This window comes from Bufo gargarizans, chromosome 9, assembly GCF_014858855.1.
Source record: "Bufo gargarizans isolate SCDJY-AF-19 chromosome 9, ASM1485885v1, whole genome shotgun sequence".
NCBI classification, from domain to species: domain Eukaryota; kingdom Metazoa; phylum Chordata; class Amphibia; order Anura; family Bufonidae; genus Bufo; species Bufo gargarizans.
Genome location: NC_058088.1, coordinates 178,075,008 through 178,092,058, shown reverse-complemented (window position 1 = coordinate 178,092,058; position 17,051 = coordinate 178,075,008). Strand labels below are relative to the sequence as shown.

At 45.2% G+C, this 17,051-nt stretch overlaps 1 protein-coding gene across 1 annotated transcript in view; it reads left to right on the top strand.

The window, feature by feature from the left end:
* The window catches only part of COL27A1 (collagen type XXVII alpha 1 chain), a 269,697-nt gene that overhangs the window by 219,136 nt on the left and 33,510 nt on the right, over positions 1–17,051 (top strand). Inside the window, exons 38-43 of the mRNA XM_044305696.1 lie at positions 4,481–4,534; positions 4,607–4,714; positions 5,822–5,875; positions 6,527–6,580; positions 13,481–13,537; positions 16,988–17,041. Of these exons, the coding sequence (XP_044161631.1) occupies positions 4,481–4,534; positions 4,607–4,714; positions 5,822–5,875; positions 6,527–6,580; positions 13,481–13,537; positions 16,988–17,041 (381 nt within the window). The remainder of the gene's footprint in view (positions 1–4,480; positions 4,535–4,606; positions 4,715–5,821; positions 5,876–6,526; positions 6,581–13,480; positions 13,538–16,987; positions 17,042–17,051) is intronic.

Genomic DNA, 17,051 nt, shown 5'->3' with positions numbered 1-17,051 from the left:
ACATTGAATATTCATGTCTGTTGCTTTATTCGGCATAAAGCCGGTCTGCTCAGGGCGTATCAGGGACAGGATGACTGTGTTTAATCCGGTAGCAGTCTGTACCTGCTGCTGCCGCCCTGCACCTGCTGCTGCCGCCCTGCGTCCCTCCACCTTCAGCATTGCTATGGTTTATCCCTCCTTGGTTTCTGTAGTCTGATATTCCCCTCAGAACTGCAAGGGTTAATACTCTTGGTTTCTGTGTGCACTAGCTTGACTAATGGGCTAATCAGCCCTGCTGTATATTCTGTGTGGTGTGTCCCACTCCTGGCCTGAGCAACAGGTTCTGTCTGGTGTTTTTAGTCAGTTGGGTCCCGTGAATGAGCTATGAATCCATTTGTCCGTGGACTGTGCCTGACTTATGCCTGACTTCCTAATCTGTCTGCCTTCTGACCTGACCTATGCCTGATACCCTGGCCTGTTTATCTGCTTGTTGCCTGGATCTTGACCGTCTACCGCCTGACTTGACATGTGCCTGTTCACTGTACTGATCCTGTGCCTTCTGCCCTGACCTTTTAAACGATCCTTCCCTGGCTTCAAAAATAAAACTAATAGAGCCTCACACATGGCTATAAGGAGTGTGCCTCTTTCATAAGCCGCTTCATTTATCTCCCGTAGCCGAGGTTTAATAATATCAGTTCGTTTTATAGCATTCTTCTACCCAGCCATTAAGTCCTGGAGTTTTACCAGAAGATGATGATTTAATTGCTGCCTCGGTGATCGGATCTTCTAATGGCGATGCCTGAACTGCAGATGAATGACATGCAGGTAGCTCAGAGAAGGATGAATTGACCACATCCAAAGACACTACACACTTGGAACTGTGCAGATTTGTAGAAAAGTCTCACGGATCAGCACGTTGGATTCCAACGCCGTCTGTAACACTTGGAATCGAGGCACAGGGTCTGTCAACAATGGCTAAGTAGGCCAGAAGTTTGCGATTCTCATCACCAAATTCAAAAATTAGCCTTTCTTTAGAGAAAATGTTTCTTGGATTGCTCTTTGGTTAATAACAGTAGCTCTCTCTGAGCTTGTATCCAGCGTCTCATATGTAGACCCTGAAGATCACTTTTTTAGATTTCTTTAGATTTTAGTTTCATAAACTTAGATCCCTTATCTTTAAAGGCTACGGACACCTTTGGTGCAATTTTATTTATGATTGCATTTAACTCATTTTGGTCCAAAATATTTTTTTTTCAATTGGTCTTTATTAAAAATGTTCAGATGTTTCTGAGATACAGTGGTTAAAAATCAGTCGGTTTGCAAGTTGTTTTCTTGGAATCCTGTCATTTGATGTCTCATGTGTAGCTCTCGTCTCTGATCTCCTGACCTCATAAACACTCATTATAGTTCGTATACGAATATGGTTCAATTACACACACACGCTTAGGGTCCATTCACACGTCCGTAAGTGTTCGGATCCGCAAAACACGGACACCTGCAATGTGCGATCCGCAATTTGCGGACCGCACATCACAGACACTATAATAGAAAATGCCTTTTCTGCTCCGCAACTGCGGACAAGAATAGGACATGTTCTATTTTTTTCAGGAATTAAATTGCGGATCCCGAAAAAACAGATCCCGAAAAAAAACGGATGCGGATCCCGAAAATGCGGATGCGGATCCAGGAAATGTGGATTTGCATCCGTTCCAGTCCCATTGAAAGTGAATGGGTCCGCAAATTGCGGAACGAATGCGGACCCAAATTACGGACGTGTGAATGGACCCTTAAAAGGGGTTTTCTGAGATTTACTGATGATCTATCCTCTGGATAGTTTATCAGTATCTGATCGGTGCGGGTCGGACACCTGCCGATCAGCTGTTTAAAAAGGCATCGGCGCTCCTGTGAGCGCTGCACCCTTCTTGCAGCTCACCAAGCACAGCGCTGCACATTTTATAGCGGCTGTGCTTAGTATCTTGCTCAGCCCCATTCACTTCTATGGGGCTGAGCTGCTCGTAGGCCACGTGACTGATGAACATGTCATCATTGGCCTTCGAAAAGCTGTGATAAGGCAGCGTCTCTCACAGGAGCGTCATTGCCTTCTCAAACAGCTGATCAGCGGGGGTCCCGAGTGTCGGAGCCTCTTTTATCAGATACTGATGACCCATCCTGAGGATAGGTCATCAGTATAAAAATCTCGAAAAACACTTTAAAAAATCTTGGTTCAGTACAAAGAGTGGATGCTGAGAGTAGTAACATAAATCCCTCTTGAATCCGCCAGGGTAGGCCACGGTCCTTTCTCTATTCACATAGGCCGGAAATGATCCCTTGGAGATTTTGGCACCGGTCACACGGCCATGGTGTGAAGTGATTCCTGTGTCTGGCAGCTTCTCTGCACCAGCTCAAGCTGTATTATGCACTCGGACTTGGCTGCACTTATGGATGTGTATATAATGCTATAGTCTGGCTTGTATATCCAACGTGCTCTAGTCTGTGACAGAAACATGAGCAGTGCTTAACCCTTGACCAGGCACCGTATTGTGATTTGGCGCAGGTGGTGGTTTAACGACCTTAACTTTTTTATTTGTGACACCTTTTTATTAATATGGTTTTTAAAGAGGTTTTTTTCTTTTTTTAGTTTTATTTGAGGGAAACTGCAAAACAAATATTATTATTATTTTTTTTAAACTATAGCTCCTTATTTTTTAGGTATACACCATGACACCAAAAATAAAAATTATGTTCCCTATAATATAGTTTTGTCTGAAAGGGGAGCAACTGTTTCAGTTGGCATGGGCATTTGTTTTTTATTTTTGCTTTTACTTGTATTTTACTATATTTTTGGCACATAATCTAACCCCCAAGAGGTCACTAAAAGATAATGATATTATTTTTTTTATTATTATATTTTTTTTAACCTTTTGCTCTGTAAGAAGGGCATTCAAAGGTTACAGAGAGAAGCCGTCCAATTTGGGGGCACGGCACCCAGGCATAAGCTGATCAGGATCTGCTAAGACCCTGCAGCTCTGCTATAACAGAGACACCCGGCGATCACATGATCACCAGGTCCAGTAGAGAAAGCTCAATAGCCGCTTCCTCTCTTCACTGCATAACGCTCACTGAGTGCTATGTACGGAAGATAGAAGTCAGAAGTGCTTATCCTCAGAGTCCCTGGCTGTTAGTGATGGCCAGGGACCCAACCTGCTCCTGTTAGATTGCAGGAGCAGGTACCTTAATACAGCAGCGAACATATACTGTGCTCCAGATTAAAGCCCAGCACCAAGCACCGAACATGTATGTATATGGTATAAATCGTAATTCAATCCTTCTCATCAGTTACCGCTAATTCTGTGCTACTAATACATTGAACCGGGCAGATTGAAATAGTTTTGTGGGAAATGATTCAGCAAAACTTGTAATGTATTCATTAAAATGAGCTTAAGAGTCATATGGGCGGTCCTATTAAAAGTAGGAGCACCCTCTGGACTCCTAAGCCATGCACCGTAGCTGCTGCAGCAGCAGAACCTTTGCGCTGCTACCCGGAGGTACGAGATGTCCGGCCCTGTCAATCAAGCAGCAGCCACACCGCCTGGCTGCTCCATAACTCCGTTTGATAAATTAATCACTTTATATGAATCGATTTACTCATCTCTAATTAAAGTATAACCAAGCATGACAAAATGTATTAAATTTTCTCCAAGCCAGCAATTGGGATAGCGATAAAAAATATTCACCCATTTTATCGCCTGCTGCTGTAATCCTTCCCGCCAGGATCTGTTCGTTTGCAGTGATGACATGCCCGCATACACGACAGCTGCAGCCTTAGCGCTTTTGTGCCGTTTACTGCCGAGACCTGTGATGCGCTGCAGCCGTCCTGTCTACATACATAGGTATTTCATGGAAGCAGCCAGGCAGATGATGTCATCGCTCAAGCGGTGAGGTGGATGAGAGCACCTCACAATGGGCTCTATTTGACCTTGGAGAGGTGGTTTGTATCCAGTTCCCTGTATCTGGGATTTATCGACGGTACCAGGCCAGTTACCAGTAGCAGAATTGCAGTGTCACATTGCAGCGCAGCGCCGCACTGCACAACCACAGACAGCAGTTGTCTCTTTCTCATCAGTCCGGGAATCCAGGCACAGGACAGAATACCCGTATGTTTCTCATAAAGCTGTGGTGTTTGGAGTTCAAGAGCGGCCTTCCTAATCCTTCAAATTTCCTGCCCTTTGCCCATTGTGCGTTGGATAGGGGCACAAGTCAATGTTTAATACATGGAGGCATTTGTGTGTCTGTGGGAAGGAATGTGCTGTGGTTTGCATCGGTTTTTCTGGCTGTATTTAGGTCCCTTTTCAGGAAATATATAGAGCTGACTATACAAATATCTGGCAGAAATGCAATATGAATGTTAAGAACAAGTTAACCTTCTCGAGGTTTATATCTTCTTCAAGTCCAAGCAGTCTTCTATTTCCCATACTAACCATGCCTTTACTTTAATTTATAGGGAGTGGAGGGGAAACCAGGAAAACAAGGAGAAAAAGGCAAGCCAGGACGCAAGGTAAAGCATGGTGCAGGCAGAAGTACCCAGCATGGGTTATGGCATGGTACTGATACTGGGGTTCTTTTTCAGGGAAGCAAAGGTATTCAGGGTCACCTTGGAGAAACTGGTTCTCCGGGTAAACCAGGACCACCAGGAAATCAAGGGCCCAAAGGAAGTAGAGGCACCCTCGGGCCGGTGGTGAGTACATCGCTTGTATATGTAATGATTGATATGCATTATAAGTTTAACCATTACGGGGATACTGTCCCTGGAGCATAACCAATGCGTTATCAGACTGTTGAAGGGTCTCCCTAAAACATGAGCTGAAAGGAATCATCTACCTGTAGCAGTCCATCTGATAGATATCCTTAAAGGGAACCTGTCATCAACACTATGCTGACCTCACTAAATTAGTGACAGAAATGCTGATGTCAGCGATGTGTCACTCATCAGGTAAAAGAAAGTGGTTGCCGAGAACCAGCATCATAATCATTGCAGCCCAGGCCTTGAAAAGAGTGAAATCTACCTGAGAAGAGTCCTGGTTATTCCTAATCTCCTGCTCTCCCGCCATCTGCTGATGATTGGCAGTTCTCTCCTAGAGAGAAAGAGAGAAAACTAGGTAGAAGCCGGTCAGCCATCAGCAGGAGAGCAGGAATTCATGAATGACCAGGACTCTTCTCAGGTGGCCGGGACTCTTCTCCAGGCCCAGTCTACAATGATTGTGATGTTGGTTCTCGGCAACCACTTACTTTTAACCTATAAATGACAGCCCGCTGATATCAACTCGCCTGTCTCTACTTTATACTGCCGCTAGTGTAGGTAGCATAAAGTTGATGACAGGTTCCCTTTAAAGAAGGCCTGTCAGCTCTCCTTATTCCCATGAAATGACACTTCTGGAGCATCTTTTTACTTAAAGGGGTTATCCAGGAAAAGATATTGATGACTCGGACCCCACCACTATGAAAATGATGACCTATCCTGAGGATAGTTCATCATTTTCTTTTCCAGGACAACCCCTTTGACTAGTGGTTACCCTTCTCTTGTAAAGGGTTTGTGTCCCTACACTATCTGACAGCGGCAGTACTGGTTGGACAAGCATTTTAAGGAAAGATGATGCAGAATTGTTCTATCACAGGGAACAGAGGCATTTACTAGAACAGACATGTCTTGAGAACTGGACAGATCCCCTTTAATATTATGGTAAAGAGGCGAATGATTGATTACCAGTTATTTAGGATTGGGAACTGCTGGCTGCTTATACGGCCTCGTGAACCAAGAACTGACCAATTACTTCTTCACCTCTAGGGTTCTCCTGGCAGGATGGGTGCACAAGGAGAACCAGGAATTCCCGGCTATCAGGTAAACTTACCGACAAGGTTATCAAAACTGAGAGAGTTTGGGCTATCTTTCTAAGGTGCACATAACAGAGCCTGCCATTTTGGGAATGGAATATGTAATGACTAGATCCTGTTATCAAAAATTGTAAATGATTACTGTAGATTTCTCATGGTGGAGAGATTCCGGTGGACATTTGATCGGGTAATTTCTCAGTTGAAAGGTAGTATTAAAGGGGTTGGCCCATCTTGGACATTGGGGGCATATCGCTAGGGACCCGCACCTATGCTTATAACGGAGCCCACAAAGTGCCGGATGGTGCACCACCAATGCACGGACATACTTCATTCTTTTCTATGGGAGTGCCGAAAATAGCCAAGCGGTGCTCTCGACTATTTTTGGAAGTCCTATTGGGAAGCACACCAAGCAAGCGTGGCCAGCACTCCCATAAAAAATAAAGGGAGTGTGGCCGCGCCCTCCGGCTCCAATCTAGTTATAGGGGAGACTCCCTAGCAATATGCCCCCAATGTCCAAGATGGGAATAACCCCCTTAAAGCAGCGTGATTTGCAATATACTGTATAGGTGTAAAGATCTTGTAGCTGCTATGAAACAGGACAGAGACGTGTTGTGGTAGAAGAAATGGTAATGGCATTATGTTCTTTGTCTCACAATAGGGACATGCAGGCCCCCCAGGTCCAGTTGGGCCTCCAGGAGTAAAAGGTGAAAAGGTAAGTGGGTATTACCTGGAAATACACAAGAAAATATTTTGTTGCTATTATAATTGCATTTTTCCAAGTAACTTGGGGTATAAAACAGTTTGTTTTGGTAAAATAAACCTCCCTTAAAAGGGGTTATCCCATCTTAGACAATGGGGGCATATTGCAAGGATATGCCCCCATTGTCTGATAGGTGGGGGTTCCACCTTTGGGGCCAGCACCTACAAGGAGAACGGAGCGAAGAAAGTTGAGGATGGCGCATGCGTAGCCGCCCTCTATTCATTTCTATGGAGCCGCCGAAAATAGCCTAACGCTGTCTCGGCTTTTTCCGTCGGCCCCATAGAAATTAATGGGAGCAGTGGCCGCGCATGCGCTGTGCGGTCCCATTCACTTCAATGGGAGAGGAGGGGAGCTGTGCCTAGTGGTGGACGGACCCCGGGAAACCCAGGGTCCTCCAGCCACAACTCTCCCCGGCTCTGTTCTCCTTGTAGGTACCTATCAGGCAATGGGGGCATATCCTAGCGATATGCCCCCATTGTCTAAGATGGGATAACCCACGCGTCCGCAATTTTGCGGAACAGGTGCGGACCCATTCATTTTCAATGGGGCCGGAATGTGCTGTCCGCATCCTCATTTCCGGATCCGCGCTTCTGTCCTATTCTTGTCCGCAATTTTCTATGAGAGTGCCAGCGATGTGCGGTCCGCAAAATGCGGAACGCACATTGCCGTTGTCTGTGTTTTCCGGATCCGCAAAACACATACTGACCCTAAATCTAAATCTAGCCTCATCACTTTAAAAGTCTGATTTGCTTGTATCCAGAAATGATGATGGATTTGTACAGTGAGCCGCAGCGTGTGGTAGGTTTCCCTGTTATCAGATGTAGACTTTTCACTTCAGAGGTTCTTCATCAGGAGAGTTCCCTACCTGACATGTTATACAAATCCACTCCAAGTCCACAGGTGGGTGTATCTGGTTCGGCGGATATCCTCAGTCATTTTTCACAGCCCTAAATCTTCGCAAGGAGAACTAGCCACCCAACAAGAGATGCCTAATACATTGGAACAACACAATATAAAGCCAAGAAAAGGAGCAATAAAAAGGTGTAACCGTGCTATAAAGCTACAACCAAATACTCAGGGATAAATCTGTTTAGTGATATCTTATATAGAAGGTAGTTGGTTCAAATCAAAAACAAGAAGACACCACTGCCGGCTGTGCAGGTCTATGGGACGGAGATCTTCCCATTACTGGGTGTCAGTTTAAAAGCATGCAGTAAATCCACATGCCACAGATTAGTTCGGCTCACTGTCAGTCATTTTGGTCTTCTGGAGATCTGGAATTGTTGCTTCCAACATCTGACCATAACAGAAATGTTGAAAATGGTTGCATGGGGGGACTGAAACGTTAACGCTCCTTCCCTAGATTTTCTTTTGGAGTACGGCTTCTTCCCGGGGTTGTTTGTCTGACCATAACCGGAAATCTCTGCTAGCCGTTGCTTTTGCATTTTCTTACTTTTGTTTCCGACGAATTCTATAAATTGGTGTCTCATTTGCACATGCTATGGACGTAGCTCTGCGCCACCTTTGCAAGTAAAGACCATGAGACAAGAAAAGAAAATTCACACAATGTTAAACATTTTATAGTAACCGAAATTCCTGTAAATTTTCAAGGAAACTTGTCAGACGGTGTGAAGGTCGCTGTACTTATTCTTTCTCTTGGCCAATTCTTGCCTTGTTTCTCCTCTAAAACCACTTTACGTAATATCTCCATACAGAGCCTGAATCTTTTTACTGTGCGTTAAAGGGATTCTGCAATTTTTTTAAACTGATGATCTATCCTGTGGATAGATCATCAGCATCTTATCGGCGGGGGTCCGACACCCGGGACCCCGACGATCAGCTGTTTGAGAAGGCAGCGGCGCTCCAGCAGCGCCGCGTCCTTCTCACTGTTTACCGCTGGCCCAGTGACGTCACGACTTGTATCAACTGGCCTGGGCGCGGCTAAGCTCTGTTCACTTGAACAGGAGTTGGGTCCGAAGTCGATTCATTCATCCCTAGTCATTATGTAGTCTACAGAAATCTCTAATAATTACAGTAGAAACCTCCCTTTAAAGGGGTTTTCTGACACTTTAATATTGATGACGACCTGTCCTCTGGATAGGTCATTAGTATCTTATGGGTGGGGGCCCGACATCCAGGACCCCCGCCGATCAGCTATTTGAGAAGGCACTGGTGCTCGTGTGAGTGCCGCACCCTTCTCGCAGCTCCGCCACATTCACTTCTATGGGGCTGAGCTACGCCTAGGACATGTGTGACTGATGAACGTGACGTCACATGGCCTAGGGAAAGCTGGAGAAGGTCGTGGTGCTGCTGCGAGTGCCGGTCCCTCCTCAAAGAGCTGATCAGCGGGGGGTCCAGGGTGTCGGACCCCCACCAATCAGATACTGATGACCTGTCCAGGAGGTCTAACACCTGTACCTCCTCCAATCATCTGTTTCAGAGTAGCTGCAGAGCTGCTCCCACTCACATCCAAGGAAGCAGCGCCACATTAAAGAATAACTGTCATATTTTTATTTTATTTGTTTATTAGAGCTAGGCATGTATATCTGAGTTAGTCTGTCAATGATTGCCAAAAGATCTGTAATTACCTTATAATAACAGCTTTCATTAATGTCCCGTCCCTTTCCACTGCTCCCTTAAAAGACCGTTGCTATGGCTTGTCTGTCTTCCCTTTAGTATAAACAGAAAAACAGAGGGGCGGTCCTTCACACTGCATGCCTGCATTAGGCTTCAGAGTGAGGAGGCGTGTCTCTTAGTAATCCAATCTGATGATTGGCTGGCAGGAAGCTGCTGGCTACAGCAAGTTTGTATGTGACCTGAGGGAAAGCAGTTTTGGCCTCAGAGAACTGGCAGAGGAGCCATCTTGAGAAGATCCTCATAATGTAGGATTCAAAACAGCCGTAACTAAGGGGAAAACTCAAGGAAATCAGTGGTAAGTGAAGAAACTAAAGATTGCTTTATGCATAATGCTGCTGCAGCAGTAACATGTGCTAAAATAGATTTTTGTTGATGAAAATATGACAGTTATCCTTTAAGCAGCTCCATCCACTACTCAATGGCCAGAGTTGTGTAGGGTTTCGGACCCCGACAGATCAGATATTGATGGCGTATCCTGAGGATAGGCCACCAGTGGTAAAGGAATGGACAGCACTAAGGGGTAATACTGTCGTTACACTTGCATGCCTCTTTCCGTAACTCTTCATGACCACAGGAGAGTGGTCTTCTTCCTAGAGGTGGGATATACCATACACAAGATAGCATGACCCCTTTAAGCAACACGAGCTTTTCTACCCACTTTATCTGTTTATCCTTAAACCCACAATATTAGAAAAAAAAAATGTCTGACTAAATACGGCGTCTGCGGCTTTTATTCAGAAACATGTGTGTCAGCGGATTCCCACCGATTCCCAGCAGACTGTATGTTAGTGAGTCAGCTCGGAGTGAGATCATGGCTGTATACACAGTATATGGCTCCGATGCCGTCTCTGCTCTGTTTTGATCCCATTTCCCAACCTTTTTGTGGTTCCTGTCACCTGGACATTGTCTGGTTTGGCACCAATTTTATGTAAAGTTATTACATCATCTATGTCTGTGGCATTCAACTGTATGGAATTCATTAGCAAGGAAGAAAAACCATTACAATGGCGCTACACAGCACCATATCACTTAGAGTGGCTTTGTCAGGTCTCCAGCGCTGCGCTAACTGAAGGCGGCTTAGGATTGAGGAGGAAACGCTGAGCTGGAAAATGGAGTTTCATATATAGTGATTCAATATTTTCATGTAAAAAGAAAGATAACAGGACTCCTACAGAAAGCCCATGAGTCCTCCTCCCCGGCCGACACACAGTGCTTGACATATCTCTTCCTGCTTACAGACACTTATGGAGTTATTGGTACTGTTAAGGCCTCCTTTTTTTTCAGTTCACGGGTCGTTTTTTGCGTATACAGAACCATTCATTTCATTGGTTCCGCAAAAAAAAAACTGAATGTACTCCGTATGCATTCCGTTTCCGTATTTCCGTTGAAAGATAGAACATGTCCTATTATTGCCCGCAAATCACGTTCCGTGGCTCCATTCAAGTCAATGGGTCCGCAAAAAAAACTGAACACATACGAAAATGCATCTGTATGTCTTCCGTATCCGTTCCGTTTTTGCAGAACCATCTATTGAAAATGTTATGCCCAGCCCAATATTTTCTATGTAATTACTGTATACTTGTATATGCCATATGGAAAACCGGAACTGAAACAAAAAAAACGGATCTGGAAAAAACGGCCCGCAAAACACTGAAAAAGCCATACGGTCGTGTGCAGGAGGCCTAAAGGTGGACTGCTGGATTCAGGCAGGTGCCGTCTGGTTAATTAATCGCAGGCAACAGTCCAAGAAGTGGGTCCCCTAAGACCTCATGCACACAGCCATATTGCAGATCTGTGTTGTACAGATGCCTAGTGCATCATCCATAACTAGTCCATTTTGAGATTGCACATGTTGTATTAAAAGGTGCGTCTTTCCCCCCTGAAACATTGTGGAAAATACTGTCTACTGGTCTGTAGGGACGCGGTATGTCACCGCACACACAGCAGTGCCATGCGGATGAGCCCTAAAGCAGATTCAAGCTTCGGGGTACGTTCACAAGTGGATAATATGCGGATAATCTACGACGGAATTGCGGGCCGGAAATTTACAGCGTATTACAGTACCAGCAGCGTGGTTACAAAATCTCATCTATACCCAGCAGTAAAAATTGGCCTGCCATGCGATGTTAAAACTCGTACCAGCCCCACAGCCTCGTCAGACAACCGATCGGCAGGGGGGACGCCAACTGTTTTATTATTGATAGCCACCAATATTGTTATCTCCACTTTACAAGGGTTGTCTGGAAGTGTAAAAAAGACATTTCAGGCCTCTTTCACACAAGAAAGTTTTCGTCATCGCGGAAGCAATGCATGTTGTGAACGGATAGCAACTGAATCCTGAACCATTCATTTCAATGGGTCTGTGCACACGAGCGTCGTTTATCAATGATCATCCTTGTGCGCAGGGGAAAATAAAAATCACAGCACGTTCTATATTGTGCTTTTTTCATAGAAAATGGGGCTTGCGTGAAAAACGGAGGACATCCGGATGCATTGCGTTTTTAACTGATGGTTGAAAGTTATTCTTCAGTCATCACATGCATGAAAAACGCATCAAAAACTGATTGCATCTGCGCGGAAAAAACTGAAACCCTGAACGAAATCACAGACAAAGCCGATTAAACTGCAAAACCATCAGATTTTTCCCTGAAAAGATCCTGCCTCTAAGACAGGCATGCTCAACCTGCGGCCCTCCAGCTGTTGCAAAACTACAACTCCCAGCATGCCTGAACAGCCTACAGTTATCATCCTACAGCGGGGCATTGTGGGAGTTGTAGTTTTACAACAGCTGGAGAGCCGCAGGTTGAGCATGCCTGCTCTAAGACATTAGTCGAAGACAGGAATGCTCAACCTGTGGCCCTCCAGCTGTTGCAAAACTACAACTCCCAGCATGCCCTAATTGCTTGAGGACCGCAGGTTAGGCATCCCTGGTCTAAGACATTACCTGTTCAATCCCCAGCTGTACAGCCACGTAACTGCTGCAGCCAATCTCTGGGCTTATTTGTCTTGTGTCATACAGTGATTGACTGCAGGAAGATAAAGGGAGGGAACCACGAAGCATCATCCCTGGGGCTGCGAGGGATTTAAAGGGGGAGTATTTATTTTATTTTATTATTTTAAACATTTCTTGCTGTTAGGGCCATTTCTTACGCTCCCTGACAATCACCTTTAAAAACAATGTCCATAGAGTCCCTCTGCCGGCTCCCTCCAGGAAACCAGGGCTCTGACGGACATCCTCATACATGATATATGGCAGGCATCCTCAAACTGCGGCCCTCCAGCTGTTGTAAAACTACAACTCCCACAATGCCCTGCTGTAGGCTGTTCGGGCATGCTGGGAGTTGTAGTTTTGCAGAGGGACGCAGTTTGAGGATGCCTGATATATGGTCACTGTGCAGCGAGCCATTGTTGCCCAATGTGCCCAAGGATGCAGAGGTATCAGGGTGGTCTTGTGAGGAGCAGGGACCCCTCAGACATGCTCCGCTCTCACATGTGTGCTGACTCAGCTCGCCTGTAACCAGTTCAGGCTAGAAAATGACTCACATGTTTGGCTCCGGGACGGAGCGCCGCTTTCTACTAACGCTGCGGCCGGGTCCAGCTGGGCTGCTCTATCATTGTTCCTAAGGCCCATCCAGAGCAAGGGGGAAATAGGGCAGAGATTGCAGAGGGAATATGAGAAGTAAATATACGAAGGTCATCATTTTTTGTCTGAATGATCATAAAGATGTGATCAACCTACAACAATGGCTGCGCCCACCGTGCGTCTGGGCGAGATCGATCATGCTTCTATGGAAATAGCTGCAATCCGATAACTTCATGGCACCTATACTCGGATGTTAATTGTGCATGCGCTGCGAGAAGTTCCCGTCCACTTGGGAGCCTCCAGATGTGCAGTACATGAATGTATCTCTGTGTGGGCCCCCAGCCAAGGACAACGCACCCGCCTTTATGCCTTGCGCATTTGTAGCTTCAGATGTTTACTTTCTGGCCCCTCTTCCCTGCATTTTTACTTGTCACTTCCCATTGCTCTCTTCTCCCTCATTCATGTAAGCTAAACATAAATCATTCCCTCTCCCTCCAACACAGTTAACCGTTTCCTACAAGATCTCCATGCGTAGTATAAGACAGTGGGAGACAAAGGGTTAAATTGTGTCATGTGTCATTATTACCATGTCCTTATCACCACTGCTGATATTTCATCTGCTTCCTTCACAGGGAGAACAAGGGGAAGATGGCAAAACGGAAGGTGCCCCTGGTGCTCCTGGAGACAGAGTAAGACTTATTACCTCTGACGAAAGCCGAGTTCACACTAGTCACCTGCCTATGGGACACACACACTGAGCCTGTTAATGCACCAGCGTTTTCTATCCTGAAGATGGGCGGGCAATTTCTCAGTAGGCCGATGCCCAGGGGAGCACCCGAGCCCGCCTCATGGCTGCCGGCTGGGTGCTGTGCATAATCTGATGCATAAGTACCTGATGCTCTTAGCACCTGGTCAGAACCCCCAAGTGCCCTCCTGAATTCAACTGTGCCGCCATCCTCAGGATGGTGATACAATTTAATACTGCACCAAGGGTGACCATATTTTGTGCTGCACTACATTATTTGGTTCTGCTGGGGCGGTATTTTGTGCTGCACTACGGTATTTGGTTCTGCTGGGGCGGTATTTTGTGCTGCACTACGGTATTTGGTTCTGCTGGGGCGGTATTTTGTGCTGCACTACGGTATTTGGTTCTGCTGGGGCGGTATTTTGTGCTGCACTACAGTATTTTGTGCTGCACTATGGTATTTGGTTCTGCTGGGGCGGTATTTTGTGCTGCACTACGGTATTTGGTTCTGCTGGGGCAGTATTTTGTGCTGCACTGCGGTATTGCTGTCTCCACCTATATCTTTTGGCCATGCCTACATGTTGTGGCCCCTCCTTCTGTCAATTTTGACCCCCCTACAACATGGGGCCTCTTTTAGGGCTTTTTTGGGGTTAGGGTTTACTTTGTGTTCCCAGTCCGTCCCTAGATATAGATCGGACAAAAATGACTATTTTGGAGGGAGAAGAGAGCCATCTAATGTATATAGGGGCCTCCGGACTGTCCCTCAACATCAGATGTGGGTGAACATAAAGATCGGGCTGTTGGACTTGAGGAGGCCCAATTATTTGTTCTCAGGGAGACAAGTTACCTCTAGAATTGTTGGACAGTGACTCCCCGTTCAAAACCCATGCATGCTCAGCAGAGTCGTGAGAGAGACCTCTTATGGTCATCCGGTATCTCATGTGTGTGGCCGAAGTCTAAGCTCTTAGCCAGCGAACCCTGAAGCTCTTTGGTAGATACTGATGTCCACAAAGTTGTTTATTTTAGCGGCTCACCCCTTTTCTTGCTCTGGATAAAGGTGCTCTGGCTCCATGACTCCCCCGTCAAACCTGGTTATATGTATTATCACTGTAGACAGGCACAATCCAGAGACATCAAATTTATGTCATCCATATACGAATTTATTATATCTAATAATGTAAAATTATAAAAGTCAAAATAAAAACACACACACTTAAAATGCCAATGCCCCGCTATTAGCGGTATATGAGGTAGATCTGTTTGATCTCTGTTCGTCTCCACACAGGCATCCAATAGGGGACTGTATACATAGTCCGTATCTACCGCATATCATCCTCATACCCAGACTGGATGTCAATGTTGGTATTTAGCTGATTTTATAGTTCAAAAATATATAATTCAAACGTATATTCCAAATATGGTAGTATTTTTATTGTCTCTCTTTCTTTTCAAAATAATACACACTTGTCAGCAATATGTATTTGGTATTATTGTGCACATATAGAATTCATCTATGTTCCCAATGCGTTAGTTTCCCGGTTCACCTTTATATTAATAATGATATTTTTTAGCGATCTATATCCAGCAGTGATCAGGAGTGTATACTCACTGTTTGCAAATATTATGATGCTATCCACCGTGGCGTCCCACGTGGTAGCTATAGCGCGCACCTCAGGCTCAGCGTCTGTCTCCAGTACGGACAGCAGTACCTGTACCACGATTGCAGTCCCACATGGTGCAGCGCACTATGTCTCCGTTGCGATTTTGAGGCGGACACCAAAACGCTGCTTGTAGTGTTTTGGTGTCTGCCTGACGATGCGGAGCCAAACGGATCCGTTCTGACTTACAATGTAAGTCAATGGGGACGGATCGATTTTTCACGGACACAATATGGTGCAATTGAAAACGGATCCGTCTGCCATTGACTTTCAATGTAAGTCAAGACGGATCCGTTTTGACGTAGACTTTTTTTTAATGAATAATGCAAACTGATCCGTTCTGAACGGATACAAGCGTTTGCATTATCGGTACAGATCCGTCTGTACAGATACAAGATGGATCCGCACCGAATGCAGGTGTGAAAGTAGCCTAAGTAATAATCAATAATACCAGCGCTATAGCCACCACGTGGGACGCCACGGTGGATAGCATCATAATATTTGCAAACAGTGAGTATACACTCCTGATCACTGCTGGATATAGATCGCTAAAAAATATCATTATTAATATAAAGGTGAACCGGGAAACTAACGCATTGGGAACATAGATGAATTCTATATGTGCACAATAATACCAAATACATATTGCTGACAAGTGTGTATTATTTTGAAAAGAAAGAGAGACAATAAAAATACTACCATATTTGGAATATACGTTTGAATTTCATATTTTTGAACTATAAAATCAGCTAAATACCAACATTGACATCCAGTCTGGGTATGAGGATGATATGCGGTAGATACGGACTATGTATACAGTCCCCTATTGGATGCCTGTGTGGAGACGAACAGAGATCAAACAGATCTACCTCATATACCGCTAATAGCGGGGCATTGGCATTTTAAGTGTGTGTGTTTTTATTTTGACTTTATTTTGACTTTTATATTTTTACATTATTAAATATAATAAATTCGTATATGGATGACATAAATTTGATGTCTGTGGATTGTGCCTGTCTACAGTGATAATACATATAACCAGGTTTGACGGGGGAGTCATAGAGACAGAGCACCTTTATCCAGAGCAAGAAAAGGGGTGTATTAGAGTATAGGGGTCCATTCACACGTCCGCAAAATGGGTCCGCATCCGCAATTTTGCTGAACAGGTGCGGACCCATTCATTTTCAATGGGGCCGGAATGTGCTGTCCGCATCCGCGGTTCTGCACTTCTGTTCCGCAAAAAAATGGAACATGTCCTATTCTTGCCCGCAATTGCGGACAAGAAAAGGCATTTTCTATGAGAGTGCCAGCGATGTGCGATCCACAAAATGCGGAACGCACATTGCCGGTGTCAGTGTTTTGCGGATCCGCAAAACACATATGGACGTGTGAATGGACCCTATGGATGACATGAATTTGATGTCTCTGGATTGTTCCAAATGAAGTGTGCCTGTCTATAGTGATTTCCACAAAGCCTAGAAATTACAGTGCCATTTTTGAAGGATTAAAAAAAACAAAAAACTGGAAAGTAAAATCTTTCTGATATAGTGTCTTCCCCCCCGCGCGATCCACTCTAAGACATCAAAATAGCATGTGTGAACGCACCGTTATACAACCACAGACCATCAGTGTAGAATGAATGTAATGAGGAGTGTGTGTGGACGACCATAGTCTGGAGGCTGCAATGTGTAAAGGAGTTTAGGATGCATTATAGTGTGCTCCGTCATTTTTTTTAGGGACCTGTTGGTGACCGTGGAGACCGAGGGGAACCAGGCGACCCAGGATATCCCGTGAGTAGAT